Source organism: Vipera berus (genome assembly GCF_964194415.1).
Source record: "Vipera berus genome assembly, chromosome: Z".
NCBI classification, from domain to species: domain Eukaryota; kingdom Metazoa; phylum Chordata; class Lepidosauria; order Squamata; family Viperidae; genus Vipera; species Vipera berus.
The window spans coordinates 1,520,349-1,536,611 of record NC_138205.1 but is presented as its reverse complement, the minus strand read 5'-3'; the positions used below and the strand labels follow the sequence as shown (position 1 = coordinate 1,536,611).

The 16,263-nt window shown below is 54.3% G+C and overlaps 1 protein-coding gene across 4 annotated transcripts; it reads left to right on the top strand.

Annotated features, from left to right (window-relative positions):
- Positions 1 to 2,612: 2,612 nt before the first annotated feature.
- LOC308678522 (eukaryotic translation initiation factor 5A-1) lies at positions 2,613 to 15,459 on the top strand. Of its 4 annotated transcripts, none has more exons than XM_081345744.1 (6): positions 2,613 to 2,775; positions 7,625 to 7,815; positions 12,520 to 12,624; positions 12,781 to 12,912; positions 13,663 to 13,737; positions 13,872 to 15,459. In XM_081345744.1, the coding sequence occupies exons 2-5, from the start codon at positions 7,651 to 7,653 to the stop codon at positions 13,723 to 13,725; spliced, it is 465 nt and encodes a 154-aa protein (XP_081201870.1). In that variant the 5' UTR covers positions 2,613 to 2,775; positions 7,625 to 7,650; the 3' UTR covers positions 13,726 to 13,737; positions 13,872 to 15,459. The 4 variants fall into 4 exon arrangements, with proteins under 4 accessions (XP_081201870.1, XP_081201873.1, XP_081201871.1 ...); XM_081345747.1 differs by lacking the exon at positions 2,613 to 2,775 and adding an exon at positions 4,044 to 4,082; XM_081345745.1 differs by lacking the exon at positions 2,613 to 2,775 and adding an exon at positions 4,489 to 4,754.
- Positions 15,460 to 16,263: the final 804 nt, after the last annotated feature.

Below are 16,263 nucleotides of genomic sequence, written 5' to 3'. Positions count from 1 at the left end.
CTATTCTAAATTCTAAATTTTAAATTCTAAATTCTAGTTTGCATGGCATGGTAATTTGACTGTGATTTATTCACTTATCCCAATTCTGCTGGCCACATACAACGTACACTGAAGGGCACACATGCACAAAGCGTGTTGGCAAAACATGCCAGTTCGGGGCTGGGTTTTGAGTGGTGGCTTGTAGTTTGTAGGGGGTGGCTGGCACATTCTTCCCTCTGCTGTCCAAACAGACACTCTGCACACTCTAGGCTGGTCCTGGTTTTCCGCCTGCACTTTTGACATGCTCCATTGTTTGGAGGGGCAACAGGGTGAGAATGAAGACGCGGCCTGGCCCGTGGCGCCACGGAGTGTCTTGGTATAGAAGCAACATGTTCACCGTGCCAAAGACAATTTCATTTATTACATTTTTCTGAAGTAACTGAGAGGGGCGAGCATATCTAATTTTTTATTTATTTAGATTTATTTTTATTCTAGGTAGCCCTCAACTTACCAGAATTTGTTTAGGGACTGTTCGAAGTTACAACGGCATTGAAAAAAGGGGCTTACTACTATTTTTCACACTTATGACCGTTGCAGCACCTCCATGGTGAGATCAAAATTCGGATGATTGGCAACTGACTCATATTTATGACGATCGCAGTGTCCCGGGGTCACGTGATCATGTTTTGCGACCTTCTGACAAGCCAAGTCAATGGGGGAAGCCAGATTCACTTAACAACTGGCTTATTAACTTATCAACTGCAGTGACTCACTTAGCAACAGAGGTTTTGGGCTCCGTTGCGGTCGTTCAATGAAGAAATGACCAGTGTTTGGCTGCCAGAAATGAAATAAAAAATATATGTGTTTGCAACTCAGGCAGCACCCCATGGTGAGATCAAAATTCGGATGATTGGCAACTGACTCATATTTATGACGGTCGCAGTGTCAGGACATATTTATGACAGTCGCAGTGTCAGGACACAGTGTCTAGTCCAACCCCTGGTCAGGCAGAAACCCTATAGTGTTTCCTGCCTGAGCAGGGGGTTGGACTAGATGACCTCCAAGGTCCCTTCCAACATTATGATGATGACGATGATGATGATGGCTTATAATCTTCTGATTAAGATTTCAGATTTTGCTTTCCGTGTTCTGCATTTTTTTGCCCCGGCAGTCTTTTTTCTTTTACCGAAACACGACGCCAACATGCCATAGGATAAACAGATGAATATTTATTTAGAGGAATATAAAATAAAATATTTATTTAGAGAATTTATAGGGAAGCCCTGCGCTCTCTCTGAATGACTATGGGTGCTTCACAAAAAAGTAAAAAGCCCAATAGACAAACAGTTAAAAAAAAGTACCCTCCCCTCCCTGGCGACAATCAAATAATTGAGTGGTCTATTTTCCCCACAACAACCCTGCGAGGCGGGCCAGCCTGGGTGAACATGGCCCAAATGAAGCTTGATTTTGGGGGGGGAGGGGAGGAAAGAGGAGGGGCATGGGGCAAAGGGCGAGACCCCTGCCCATCTGGAGGGTAACAAGGGTGACTGGGGGGGCAATATTTGCACCCTCACTCCCCCTCCTGGCCTCCAAAAGCTTTGGCTTCTCCTAGCCAGGATGCCACTCAGGTTGCTGATCCCATTGGTGGGCACGTGGTGGTGGTGGGGTTGTCCTCTGACTCCCAGCACCCTAATGCACGCCTTCGGCCGGGGAGCAAGGGCTTTGTAGTCCAGGCCCCCTCGAGAGCGGCAGCCGGGGCAGTAGGGGTCCAGGCCTAACTGGGTTCCAGAAATCCCTGTCAGGGATTCCCCCCCCATAAGGGATCCCCCCCCGCTGCCTCTCGGCTGGGAAGCATGGGATTTGGAGTCCAGGCTATCGGCAGGCACCGAGTTGGGTAAGGAAGGGTTGGCTGAAATCGTGACGGATCCGTGAGTTCGGTAACACGAAGCCTCGTTATTTTTCATCCCCAAAGTCCTAATTTTTTTTTCCCCCTTCGGGATCAGCGTGGAGTAGAGGCCGCCGCCGTTGCCGTGGCAACCATGGGGGCCGCGGCCCGGGCAAGATGGCCTCCGAGGCCCGCGTGGTTAGGGGAAAAGTCTTTGGGCGTTGCCGCTCTGGGCCGCTCGCACGCACACTCGGTGGTACGGTGGAAGGGGGGGGCAGTCCGGCCTCCCGCAAGGCGAGGCACGCATGCGCCTTCGCGGCGTCCCCAAACGCCGCCAAACTCGAGTCGTGCGGGGCCTACGAGCATGCGTGGTCTCCAGCAAATGGCCGCGGGGGGGGAGGGAAGAAGAAGGTCGCTCCTCGCGCCTGCGCGCTGCCTCAACCCAACCGCCCCCCCCCCGTCGGCCGGTGAAGTAGCAGGACGTTTCCTAGTTGGGATTCTTTCTTCTTTTTTTTTGAACGCATGCGCACCTGACGATTCGTGGTCTCTTTTTTTTTTCTCCCTCCACCTCCCTTCCCTGACGAGCGTCGAGCATGCGCGCCGTTGGCTTCCCCTCCCCCCTCTCTCTCTCTCTCTCTCTCCACGCTGGGGAAACCGGCCGGGCTGCCCTTTCCGCGCAGGCGCCCGCGCCACCAGGCTCCTCCCCTTTTCCCCCCTCCCCTCCTGGCTTCGGGCTGGGCGTTCGTGGCCAGTGCGCGTGCGGCGACGGGGCGCGAGCGCGAAAAGGCGGGGGGGGCGGCGGCGGCGGCGGCGGCGGCGGCAGGCGATAAGTGCGCGTGCGCACTGCGGGCTGGGTTGCAGCAGGCAGCGGCGGCGGCGGCGGCGGCGGCGGCGGTTGAGCTCGCGGGCGGGTGAGTCGCCGAGGCGGCGCGGGGGGGGGGGAGGGAGGGGCGGGGAAGGAGGGGGGAGGGGGCCGCTGCGAGCGCGAAGCCCCCCCCCTCCGCCGCACCAGCCAGCGGCGGCGGAAGAAGAAGAAGAAGAAGCCGCCTCCGCCGCCGCCGCCGCTCGCGTGGTGCGGAGCCAGGCCGGGCCTTGCGCTGGGCGGGGGGGGGCTTCTTCTTCTTCTTCCGGGGAGGAAAGTCGGCGGGGTCCACGTGTGCGGGCTGAGCGGGCCCCGCCGCGCCTGATGGGCGCTGGAGTCCCGCAGGGCCCGGGGGAGAGGGGGAGGGGGTCGGAAGGGGTGGGTGGAGGGGGGGCTGCTTCCTTTCCCCCCCCTAGGAGGGGGCTGCTGAAGGTGTCCTGGCTTGAACCCGGGGGGGGGTCCTGATTGGAGGCGCCCCCTCCCCCAAGACTCGGGGCTGGGGGGAAGGCACCCAGGGGGAGGGAGGGGGGTTCAGGGTCAAGCCCCCCCCTCCTCCCGCCCCCAGACCCAAATAGGGCTGAACACAGTTGTGCCCCCCCAGGCTGGCACCCTTTGCACAATGTTCAACCCTGGCAAAGCTGCTTCTCTCTCCTTTTTTTCCCTTTCTTTTTCTTCCCCCCACCCCTCTTGGGGGCTTGTGCAAACCCCCCCCCCCAAAAAAAATAGGCGAATTCCGACGGCCAGTGGAGCCGGTTGTGTGACTTAACTGGGGGGGGTGGCGGAGGGAAGGGGGAAAAAGCACATGGCTGCCCTTTAAAGGGAAGGCTTGCCAGGCCCCTCCCCTGACTTAGGGGCGAGGGGAGCCCGGCGGGTGGGTGGGGGTCTTTGCACTTGGGGAGGGGCCTGCCTTTGGCAACTTGGGAGTCAAGCCCTTGGGGGGGGCAGGTGAGTCTTTTTTTTGGTGTGTGTGTGTGGGGGGGGGAACAGGAGCAGAACTTCTGGATTGGGGAGGGGGAAAGACGCTGGCGGAAAAAGAACAAAAGGGCGACCGCCGGATTCGAACTTTTCTTCCAGGCTGCCACCACAAGCCTTTTCAGGCTTCTTTTCTTTCTTTCTTCTTTTTAAAGACTTGTGGACTTCAACTCCCAGAATTCCCCCCCAGCCCGGCAATTCCGGGAGTTGAAGTCCAACCAAAGCGGCCAAGGTTGGTTTCAAAACGTTCCAAAAAATCGCCTCGGACGGGGCATTTCCACCCCCCCCCCACACACACCCCGCTCCGCCCCGTGGGGATTGTTCAGCGCAACACACGCGTGCCCTTGGCGGGACGCCTGTTACCTCCACGGCTACCTAGATCAGGTGAGGAGGGGTCCTTTTCTCTTATCCCCCCCCCCCGCCCCCGGATAGATGGCCTCGGAGGGACCCCCTTGGAGGAAGGGAGCTGGATTCGAACTTTTTAGGCGCGGGGCGAGCAGGATCTTCTCCTGGGGAGCACATGTGCGGAAGCCTCTCCCGGACACACTCGGCACCCCCAAGATTTGGTGGGGGTGGATAGAGGGGGCCCCTTCCTCCTAAATGGGGCTGCTTTTTTCCTTCCTACCCCCTTCTCCCCAACCTCCCAGCCGGTCACGTGGGGGAGCCTGGCTCTCCGCAGTGGCAGCTTAGCTGAATCATGCTTGGGGTTGGCAAGAGCCGAGGGGAGGAGGCTCCCTCCAGACATGTGGACCCGAAGGCCTCGCTCTCCTCCTCCTCCCTTTCTCTCCTTCTCTCTCTCCCGCTCTCTTCTCCCTAGCAAAGTGGGCGCAAACTTCCTGCCTGCCTCCTTCAGCGGCGCCCTCCTTCTTTCTTCCCTTGGCTGCTGGGCTGCAGCACACAAAATCGGAAGCACGTGGCCCTCGCCGTGGCGGGCGGCCGTAGCAGCAGCCGGGCCTCTCCAGCTTGGCAGAGAGATGGCTGCCGCCGCCACCGCCGCCGCTTGTGACGGCCTTTAAGAGGAGCCGCTGTCAGTCCCCGGGGAGCCTCATCCGGCAGGTCGGGGTAGCTTTTGCAGGAGAGGGGGCGCTGGATCTCTTGCAAGGGTGGGCGGGTGAGCAGGGTGGGTTTAATGAGTGCTTTGGGGGGGGGCTTCTTGGCCCGGCAGTGGGGTGTGGGTCAGGCGCGGAGGAAGGAGCCAGCAGCTGTGTCTGCAGCCACCTCGTGCCCTCTCTCGGCTTTGTCCCTTAAGGCTAGGGGGAGCCTCCTGCAAGCGCCTCCTTGGACGGAGGGGGGGGGCAAATGGGGTCTTTCCAGCTGTGGTGTATCCCCTTTCCTCGCAGGACCACCCCTCCCCATGCCCCTCTTTTTATCCGACTTTTCCGCGGAGGGGCTCTCCGGAGATCTGCCACGGGCCACCAGAGCATGCCTAGGGTTAAAACGCCTTCCCAGAAGGGTAGGTCTGGCTTTATTTGTCCCCCCCTCCAACAGTTGGGGTGCTGGGGGGGGGCCTTCAAATTCTACCATCCGTTTACCCTTAGATCTTGAAAGCCTCGGGGAAGATTTGTTTGCTTGATGAAGCCGGTTGGGAAGGTGGATTTGTTTCCCCCCCCCCTTTTGTGAAGGAGCAAAGCGGTCTCCTCGGGGGCGTCAAGCCTCGGTCTTTTGCTAAACCTAAGTTGGAAGTTTATTCTTTTCTTTTTAAAAAAACCCCCGCAAAACCCCAGGCTGAATGAGCTTTCTCTGAAACCCGGTTTGGCAGAGCAGCACGGGCAGTGCCAGATTTTAAAAACGGGACGTTTTGGAAGAATATTTGACCGAAATTGCTCCTTTGGATTCAACGGGGCCTCCCGGCGTCTAGAATCCGGCGCTTGGGAGCCGTCGGTGTAAACCCTTATCCATTTCATCCGGGGAGCAGGAGGAGATCCTAAAATAGAGCCTGCAGGGAGAGTCCGCAAAGGGGAAGGTGTGGTTGAAGTTTTCTGGCTTGATCTTTGCCAAATCTTGGGCTAAGGGCTGGCACGGAAAAGCAATCTTGAAAGCTGATTGCGAAGTGAACTGGGTGGGAGCTGCGGAGGAAGTCAGTAGTGGGAAGAAATGTCTGTGGAGATTCTCCGTCCTCCGGGTCGCCGTTGTCTCTAAAGTGGCTTTTTTCCCCCCAAAAGGCAGCTGGACTACAGGACTTACAGCACTTTGTTTGGGGACCCTTCCGTTTTTCACATTTGCGACTGTTGTGGCGTCCCTGCGCTCACGAGATCAAAATTCAGGCCTCTGGGCAATTGGGGTTCAGCTTTATGACGGTCGCAGCGTCCCGTGTGTCTGTGTGTGTGTGTGTGTGTGTGTGTGTGTGTGAGTGAGTGATGTGATCCCCTTTTGCGACCTTCTGACAAGCAAAGTCCATGGGGGGAAGCCTGGTTGAGTTGAGTCGCCGTGTTCCTAACGCAACAACTGCAACGAGTGGCTTTATCGCTGTGGCGGGAAAGGTCGTCAAAGGGGGCAAAATTGACTTAACCAAAGGCCTTAACGGGAATTTGGGGTGCAAGTGTGGTATGTCGTAAGGTCTTCTAATCCAGCCCCCCCTGCTCAAATATACTGTCCCAGGCAAATGGTTATGCAAAAGGCTTCAGTGTTGGAGCACCCACAACTTCTGGTGGCAGGCTGTTCCACTGGTTAATTCTTCTAAATTCCTCCTCAGTTCCAGGTTGCTTCTCTCCTTGATTAGTTTCCATCCGTTGCTTCTGGTCCTGCCTTCTTCAGGCGCTTTGGAGAATAGCTTGACTCCCTCTTCTTTGGGGCAGCCCCTGAGATACTGGAATGCTGCTATCATGTCCCCCCTCGTCCTTCTCTTCATTAAACTGGACTTTCCCAATTCCAGCCACCGTTCCTTGTGTGTTTTATCCTCCAATCCCCTGATCCTCTTCGTTGCTCTTCTCTGCACTCTTTCCAGAGTCTCCACCTCTTTTTTTTTTACACCGTGGTGAACAAAACTACTACTTTGGGGCAACCCCTCAAATACGGGAACGCTGCTATCAAGATATCCCAGTCCTTTTCTTCCATCATAGTCGTAATAGCAGAGACGGAAGGGACTTTGGAGGTCTTCTAGTCCAGCCCCCTGCTTGGGCAGGAAACCCCGTGTGCCCTTTTCTTTGAAGACATTTTGCTTCTCCTGCAAGAAGCTTCTTCAGCTCTGGCTGGACGGTGGGGAATGGAAGTCAGAGCTGAGAGAGCTTCTCGGAGGAGAAGCGAAACGTCTTCAAAGAAAAAAAAGGGGGGGGGGGAAGGCACCTTTGGGAGCTCATTGTGCAGTTTAGCCTCCGGACCCTTTATATCGGGGTTTTTTCAAACTTAGCTCTTTGATGGCTGGTGGACTTCAACTCCCAGAATTCCGTGCCTGGCTGAGGAATTCTGGGAATTTTATTTTTATTTTTATTTTATTTTAATTCCATTTATATCCCGCCCTTCTCCGAAGACTCAGGGCGGCTTACAAGCTTAGCAGTAGCCTTCATTCTATGTATATGCCTGCTTATTAGGCATATATGAAGTCCACAAGTCGTCAAAGGGTCATAGTTCCCTCACGCTGGCTGAGGAATTCTGGGAGTTGAAGTCCACCAGTGACCAAAGGCCAGGTCTGAAGACCCCTTGCTTTTTATATGCATCCCAGGGCATCGTCCTGCGTTTTTACCTTTCCTTTCCCAGCTCCTGCAGCTTTGCGATTGGCGGGTGTGCTTGTGACGTGCCACCTGGCGGGTATGGAAACTTCCCGTGGGCGTGTGTCTCCTCCTAGGCCTTGGAGAGGTTGCTGTGTCCTAGGTTGCCGCCTCCGGCTCCCCCCCTGCCCCCCCCCCCCACAGGGTTTGTCTCGTTCCAGCTGGCCGGACTGGTTCCTGACCCTCCCTCTCTTTTTCTCTCTCCTCCTCCTCCTCGACCAGCGGTTTCCCACAACACCTGATCCACCATGGCTGATGACCTCGACTTTGAGACCGGCGATGCCGGCGCCTCCGCCACCTTCCCCATGCAATGCTCCGCCCTCCGCAAGAACGGCTTTGTGGTGCTCAAGGGCCGTCCCTGCAAGATTGTGGAGATGTCCACTTCGAAGACGGGCAAGCACGGCCACGCCAAAGTAAGTGCCCGGCAAGGGGGCGGGGTGGGGTGAGGGAGGAGGCTTGGTCGTCTGTGGTGGGAGGGGTTTTTTTTCTCGGGGACGCTCCTGGTTGCGCCTGGGTTTGCGTGCATCCAATGGGCATTGAGGGGCATTTCCACCCTTGCTCTCTCTCTCTCTCTCTCTCTCTCTCTCTCTCTCTCTGTATGTGTGTGTGTGTCCCCCATTGGGCAGCTGGCCAGATAGAGGGTGAGGATGAGCAGGACCCCCGGGGTCTTTGGTGCTTTCTCTGATCTTCGTTTTTCCTTGCAGATGTTCCCATGGCCCTACTAGGGAACGTCATCTGGGCTAGGAGGGGTTTGCAGAGGGGGAGAGGAGGAGGACTGTGGGGTCCTCGGTGGTCTCTGAGCTGGGTGGTTTCCTTGCAGGCATTTCATGACCCAACTAGGGAACGTCATCAGTGCTAGAAGCGAGGAGGGATTTGTTGAGTGGAGGGAGGAGGAGGAGGAGGAGGAGGAGGCAGAGGAGGGAAGGAAGAAGGGGTCTTGTGGGTAACATCAGTGCTAGTAGGGAGTGGGGTTTGTTTGGAGGAGGAGGACTGTGGGGTCCTTGGTGCTGTTTCCTTGCAAGCGTTTCATGACAGTTGTGGCTCCTTCCTTCGCTTACGGAGCTGGAGGGGCTAAGCTCAGGACCCTAAGATTCTGAACGTTACGGAAATTGGGGTACAGGAGTTGGGCGGTTATCCGAATGGGGCAATTAAAAGTTGCCCGCAACGGTTGCCTGTTACTTGAACTCTTAACTTTCTTCATAATTAAATCTTCCTGGCCCTGGTGATCCATGAACTTATTGGTAATCCTGGACTTAACAACAAGTCCTTTAAACGGCACTGGAAAAGAGTGGCTTATGATCGTTTTTTCACACTTACGACCGTCACGGCCATCCCCCAGGATCGCCTGATCAGAATTCAGATGCTCGGCAACCGACTCACACTTACAACGGTCGCAGCGTCCCTGGGTGGGTCACGCGATCACCGTTTGCGACCTTCTGTCAAGCAAAGTCAAAGCCGGATTCCCTTAACCGTGTTGCTCGCTTAACTACTGTGGCGGAAAAGGTCGTACAATGGGGCAAAAATTCAACTGTCTTGCACAGCAGCAGGAATGTTGGTTGTAAGTGGAGGATTACCTGTAAGGAATATTCCAATAGCTTCTCAACGAGAGCAGAAGTCAAAATTTTAATTCCTTATCCAATTGTATCCAAGCATGTCTGGCCAGAGATATATAATATTAATAATAAAGTTGGACCTTGGAGGTCATCTAGTCCAACCCCCTGCTCAGGCAGGAAACCTTAGGCCATTTCAGACAAATGGCTGTCCAGTCTCTTCTTGAAAACTTAGTGTTGGAGCATTCACAGCTTCTGGAGGCAGGCGGTTCCACTGGTTAATTGTTCTAATTGTCAGGAAGTTTCCCCTTAGTTCCAGGTTGCTTCTCTCCATGATTAGTTTCCATCCGTTGCTTCTTGTCCTGCCTTCAGGCGCTTTGGAGAATAGCTTGACTGCCTCTTCTTTGGGGCAGCCCCTGAGATACTGGAAGGCTGCTATCGTGTCCCCCCTCGCCCTTCTCTTCATTAAACTTCTTGTTAGTTGCGAAGTCGTGTCCGACCCATCGCGACCCAATGGACAACATTCCTCCAGGCTTTCCTGTCCTCTACCATCTTCTGGAGTCCATTAAACCAGGGCTTTTCAACCAGAGGTGCGGGTACCACCTGTGGTCCGCTGGCACCTGGCAGGTGTTACGCGGCCATCCTAGAAAAGTGGTAGCGGGGGAGGGGAATGAGCTGAACCGGTGGCAGCACCGCACAAGCCTGAGCGAGAGACGGCTGGAGCTGCAGGGCTGTCAGGGCTCAGCGGAAGCACCGGGATCAGCGCCAGGATCCATCTGGAGCTCGGCACTGATCCTGGCGCTTCTGAGCCCAGAAGAAGTGCTGATCAGCTGAAATGTTGCAGCATCTCCAGGGTCTTGTGGTTTACATTCAGATGCTTGGCAACTGATTCATATTTATGACGGTCACAGTGTCCCTGGGCCATGTGAAGTGACCATAACCTGCTGCAACCACCCAGCAGATGGGGGGGGGAATAAAAACCAAACACCCCCCACCCCACCCCCGCTGCCAATCCTCAACAGAAATGCTCACAACGATGAAAACCTCGGCCAGGAGGAAGAGCGCCGCTGGGCAGGCAGGCAGGAGTCTCACTCGGCTGTGGCTCGGGGGGGCACTTTTTTCAGTGCCATTGTAACTTCGGACAGTCGCTAAGCGAACTGTTGTAAGTCGAGGACTACCTGTACTTCATCACTTTTTTCCCTTTTTCGGGGGGCAGGGGTCATCAAGTTGCCTTGCTAGGCAACTGGTGGTCCTCGGATGTCACCATATCCTACAGGTGGTACAATGGGTGAAAAGGTTGCAAAGCCTTGCATTAAACTAGCCATTAAACGAGACCTACCCAATTCCAGCCACCGTTCCTTGTACGTTTTAGCCTAATCCTCTTTGTTGCTCTCCTCTGCTGCTCTTAGCACAAAAGCCAGAATTTCTAATCCTAATTAAGGGCTTCACTTGGGCCCATCATCACAATAAAACAATGAATATTGCTTTTTTTTTCCAACCCAGGAAAACCCCCCACACACACCCCCGTGCAGTAACTGGACATCGGGAAAATTAAAAACCCCATTTTTTTTTAGCGGACACCAGGAGCCTCAAAAGTTTCAGCTTCCTATTAAGAGTTCGGTCACTTAACCTGTCGATTGCTTTAAACCTTTTAAGTGGAATGGAGATTTTTTCCTCTGGAAACCTCGCATTTCTGGGTTTGGAGAAAAAAGTAATAATAAAAGTTGGAAGGGACCTTGGAGGTCATCTAGTCCAACCCCCTGCTCAGGCAGGGAACCCTAGGCCATTTCAGACAAAGGGCCCTCCAGTCTCTTCTTAAAAACTTCCAGTGTTGGAGCTAGTCTCAAATCTTTTTTTTTTTTTTTTTGGAGTCGTGAGTGTCCTTGGAAATTTGAGGAATTTCTTTACATAGAGACAGCTGATCTGTCCCGAACTTTTTGAACGTGCCCAGAGGCAAAGCCTAACCCTTCAAACGCCAATCTGGTGATTTTAATTCTGTTCTCTATGTTTCAAGCTGGGTTTTCTTCTCCCCAATGGACCCACAGACTGCAGGTGTCTTGTCTACATGTGTGTGTGTGTGTGTGTGTGTGTGTGTGTGCGCGCGCCTGTCTGTCTCAGGATCTGTCTCTTAAGCACTAAGATGGGGGATGCCCAGACCCCCCCCCTTCTATGACAAACGTAGGTGGTTAAGAAGTTTAATAAATTATTCAACTCCTATAGACGTCCTGGTCAAAAAAAATAAATTACAGTTCAAATGCTGAAAACTTTTAGAAACCAATTTAAACCTCTCCCCGCCTCCCGCCCCAAAAATCATTAGTATTGCTGAGAAAAAATTCTCAAATTCTCAAAATTAAAATTTTAATTTTAACTGGGGTTTTGTTTGTTCAGGGACGGATATAATTTTTTTAATTGATTTTAACTTTTGTATTTCTGTTTTTAATCACCCTGTAAACCGCCCTGAGTCCTTCGGGAAAGGGCGGTATATAAATGTAATAAAATAAATAAATAAATAAAGTTTAGGAACAAAAACAAAAAAATGCTGGCACGCCACCGAAGCTTTCGCAGCACCCAACAGCTGCTTTGTAATAACCCTTTCACGCTTTCAAACGTTCCCTTCTTTCGGAGATTAAATTTGTTAGTCTCTCTCTTTTTTAACAAGTTTAAATCCTTGGAGGAGAAGCAATCTGGAGCACAAGCAGAAAGTCTCCCCCCCCCCACAAACACACACACTTATCCCCAGGTCCTTTTGGGGTGGGGGGAGATGAGATGGCCCTAGAGACACACATTCCAGCCCCGTCGACTTTTTCAGATGCCCGGCGTTTCTTTCCCTGTTACGAAATTTTTATGGGCCACCCCGTCTCGTAGGCCGAGGTTCTGGCCGGCTCGCAACGTAAACTATCCGTTGTAAAATAACCCAGCAGGTGAAATCGCAAAGGAGCAAACCGGACGCCCGGAGGCGGGATGGACTCCTGGGAATCGTAGCCCCTTCACCTTAAAGCTGGGGAGCGCCGCCGAGGGGGTGTGTGTGTCGCAGGGAGAGAGCGAGAAGGCCCTTTGGGGGTGGGGGAGGAGAAGGGAGGGGCAGGACAGCTGAGACGGGGGTGCTGCGGCGGGAAAGGGGCTCCCTTGAGCTGCTTTGCCAGGCAGGGGTGGCTTCCTCCCCCTCCCACCTGAAAACCCCACTTCCCTCCGGCACTGATGCTGTTCCCTAGTTGGGTCATGAAACGTCTGCAAGGAAACCACCCAGCTCAGAGAGCTCCGAGGACCCCACAGTCCTTCCTTCCTTCCTTCCTTCCTTCCTTCCTTCCTTCCTTCCTTCCTTCCTTCCTTCCTTCCTTCCTTCCTTCCTTCCTTCCTTCCTTCCTTCCCTCCTTCCCTCCTTCCCTCCTTCTCTCCCTCCCTGATGCTGTTCCCTTGGGTCATGAAATGCCTGCAGGGAAACCACAAAGCTCAGAGAGCTCCGAGGACCCCACAGTCCTTCCTCCTCCTCTCTCTCTCTCTGTCCCCCCCTGCCCCCCCCCCCCGGCACAGTGCTGAGGCTGTTCTCTCCCTCCGCCGCAATCCTAGGTGCATCTGGTCGGCATAGACATCTTCACTGGGAAAAAATACGAAGATATCTGCCCCTCAACTCACAACATGGACGTGCCCAACATCAAGAGAAATGACTTCCAGGTAGGCCTTCGGGGGGGGGGGCTGCGATCAGCCAGCGCCCCCCCCCTCCCCCGGGCGTCCCAGTGGGTGAAGGCGCCCCTTTCCCAGAGGGGGAGTTCCTTGGGGGCCGGTCTGCCGCCGCCGGGCCCTGCCCTGAGCGCCCTCCTTGCCTTGCAGCTGATCGGCATCCAGGACGGCTACCTGTCTCTGCTCCAGGACAGCGGGGACGTGCGCGAGGACCTGCGCCTGCCCGAGGGGGACCTGGGCAAGGAGATCGAGCAGAAGTACGAGAGCGGGGAGGAGATCCTGGTGAGAGAGAGGGGCCCGGGTGGACCCCCACCCAGACGTGCCTGCGTGCCTGTGTGCGTGGGCATATGTATGTGGGTGTATTATATGTGTATACACACATTTTATATATGTGTATATGTATATGTGTATGTAATCCTTAAAAGTGTGTGTGTGTATGTATATATACACACACACATTTTATATATGCATGGGTATATGTATATGTGTGTGTGTGTGTGTTTGTGTGTATAAAATCCTTAAAGCATGTGTGTGTATATGTGTGTATGGGTTGTATAGACACATTTTATATGTGTGCACACATTATATAGCGTGTGTGTGTATATACATGTATATGTGTGTGTATGTATGTATATTTATTTATTTATTTATTTTAATTCCATTTATATCCTGCCCTTCTCCGAAGACTCAGGGCGGCTAACAAGCTTAGCAGTAGCCTTCATTCTATGTATATGCCTGCTTATTAGGGCTTATGTATATATGTAATCCTTAAAGTGTGTGTGTGTGTGTGTGTATACATGTGTTATAGATGTGTTATAAACAGTGCTGAGATACGAGGTCTTTCCCTGATCTTCCAAGCTGAGAAATTGAGCACAGCAGATCCAGCACTGAAAGACTCCTTGCTTTTGGGGGGCAGGGGGGGGAAATGCAGCAATTTGGGGCGAGGAAGCAGAGCAGGGACAACCCCCCCCAAAAAAGTTCTCCTCCTCACCTGGTCTCTTCCCCCCCCCCCCCCGTCTCCCGTCCCCCCAGATCACCGTTCTGTCTGCAATGACCGAGGAAGCTGCTGTCGCTATCAAAGCCATGGCTAAATAAAAGGAACCACAGGTGAGTCCAGGTGTGTGTGTGGGGGGGGGGGTAGCAGGAGGGGGAGAGAGGGGGTTGCCCTCGGGTTCCTTTTCCTTGCGGGGGGGGCTCTTTAATCCCCCCTCCTCACCTCCCCCTTCCCCCCCACCCCACAGGCAACTGCCGCAGCCGCAACAACCTTGTCACGAATCAGAGAGGATCGCAACCCCGCAGACTGTCAGATTGGGCTCCGAACAACCCAAAATCTTGTCTTTTTTTTTTTTTTTGGTTTTTTTGCCCCCCTCTCCCCCTCCCCCCTATCTTCCTCCTCCTCCTCCTCCTCTTCCTCTCCTCCTCCTCCTCCTCCTCCTCTTCCCCTTCCATCGAAACGAACGAACGCCCCCTCCCCTCCCTTTCGGATCCTCCCCCCTTTTGAATTAAAACGAAAGAAAACAAAGCTTTTTATTTTGTGGTCTTTTTACAAAAAAAAAAAAGAGAGAGCAAAAAACGAGGCATAGAAATTAATAAAAATAAATAAATCCCCCCCCACCCCCCAACGCCCCTCCAGAAGAGCCGGATGCTGATGTAATTATTTTTGTTTCCCCTCCCTTTTTTTGATTCTCCCACCGCCCCCCCTCCTCCGACCCCCCCTTCCTCTGCCCTTTCCCCCCTCTCCCTTCCTCCTCCTCCTCCTCCTCCTCTTCCTCTCTCGGGTGCTAGTCACACTACAGCTGAGGCTTTTTTTCGTGTTGTTCCCCCCCCCCCCCCCCCCCCGTTTCTGGCAAAAAAGGAGAAGTTTTGAGAAAATTTGCACTTAAAAAGAGGAAAAAATATTTAAGCTTGCTAGAAGGAAGAATTGGGGTGGGGGGCTGGGGGCGGGGGAGAGAAGAAAACCACCCCGAGAGAATCTTTCGTTTTAACCCCCTTTTCTTTTTCTCTCCCCCCCCTCTTCTTGTCGTTTTTTTCATCCTCCTTTCGCGAGAAGGCAGCGTTTGAGGAGGGGGGGCTGTGAAGCCACCCCCCCCACCCCCGGAGCCACCGGCCGAGCAAGACGCCGGTGGGCCTGTCTGCGCTCTGTCCCCCCCCCCGCCCCGTGAGCGTTTCTGTTGAGAGGGTTGGTGGGGGGGGCTGTTTTGATTTTTTTAAATTCCCCCCCCCACACACACACACCTGTCTGCTGGGTTTTGGTCATTTCCCTCGTGCTGAGCGGTTACCCACCAAGTGCGTTATTTTTTGGGGAGGGGTGGGTGGGATCCCCACTCTGGTTGCTGAGCTCTGCTTAAACCCTCCTCCTCCTCCTCGCTGGAGCCCCCGCCCTCTTTATCTGCAACGGCGGGGGGGGCCGGGAGACCCTGGCCGGGCCTGGGAGGATGGGGATCTGCCCTCTGCGGAGTAAGGTTTAGGGTTACCCTGCTCCCTGTCAATCATGTTGGATTTCCTTTCCTCGCCCCCCCTTCCCCTCCCCCGTGCTTGTAGCTGCCTATGAGCCCCTCCTCCTCCTTGGGAGTTAGAAAGTCTCCAGCGTCCCTGAGCAGCCCCCCCCCCCAAATGCTGGGTAACCGTCGCCACCCAAGAGCTGTTTTAAGGTTAGGGAATCGGGGGGGGGGCAGGGCGGGTAACCAACTAGCACCCCGAATGTCTCCTTGGTTCATATTTACTCTCCTCTGCTGTTCACAGGTCAAGCTGTGGCGCCCCCCCCTTTCCCCGCCCTGTTAATCCAACCCATTTGTTAATCAACCTCAATAAAAACAAGTTTAATATGAACGCCTGGCTCTGCCTGTGTCTGATTGCAATGGCGACTTTCGGGGTGTCTCCCTCCCTCCCTCTCTCCTTCCCTCTTCCTCTCCCCCTCTTTCCCTCCCTCTCCCTCCCTCTTTCCTTCTCCCTCCCCTTTTCCCTCTTTCCTCCCTCCTTCCCCTTCTCCCTCTTTCCCTCCCTCCCCCTCCCCTTCCTTCTCCCTTTCCCTCCCTCTCCTTCCCCTTTCCTCCCTCCTCTTTCCCTCCCTCCCCCTCCCCTTCCTTCTCCCTCCTTTCCTCCCTCCCTCCGTCCCCACCCCCCTCCCTCTTTCCCTCCCTCCCTCTCCCATCCCTTGCAAGGGGGCAGGAGGGGAGAAGCCTTGCTCTGGCTAGGGGAGGGGTCTCTGCCCAGACGCCCCAGGGGAGGAGACCCCGTATCTCAGCATCTTCAGGAAGGTCCACCTGTCCCAACAGGTAACATCATGGCCTTGATAATCCCACATCTTCCTCAGCAGGGTGGGCACCTATGAGCCCCTTTTACACCCTTGTGGACTTCAACTCCCAGAATTCCTGAGCCTTCACAGCTGGCTCAGGAATTCTGGGAGTTGGAAGTCCAGAGATTTTTTTGTTTTGTTTTGAGCCGTAGATTGTCCACACCTGAGCTAAAGGATGCTGAAGATGGTTAAACTGTCCATCCGGTGGAACCACCCAGATGCAGGTTAGCTCCACTTGGGATGGCTTCCGGAACAAACAAAACCTGGATTATCCTGGAAGATTTGGGGGGGAACTGTTATTTGATCAGTTGAAATGATTTCAATTGCAGACTGTTGGG

Excerpts from the sequence above, each read along its gene's own strand:
- LOC308678522 (XM_081345744.1), top strand. The coding sequence starts at position 7,651 with ATGGCTGATGACCTCGACTTTGAGACCGGCGATGCCGGCGCCTCCGCC. Across the intron at positions 12,625-12,780 it reads TCAAGAGAAATGACTTCCAG|CTGATCGGCATCCAGGACGG; the intron begins GTAGGCCTTCGG and ends CTTGCCTTGCAG. Across the intron at positions 12,913-13,662 it reads AGAGCGGGGAGGAGATCCTG|ATCACCGTTCTGTCTGCAAT; the intron begins GTGAGAGAGAGG and ends CCGTCCCCCCAG.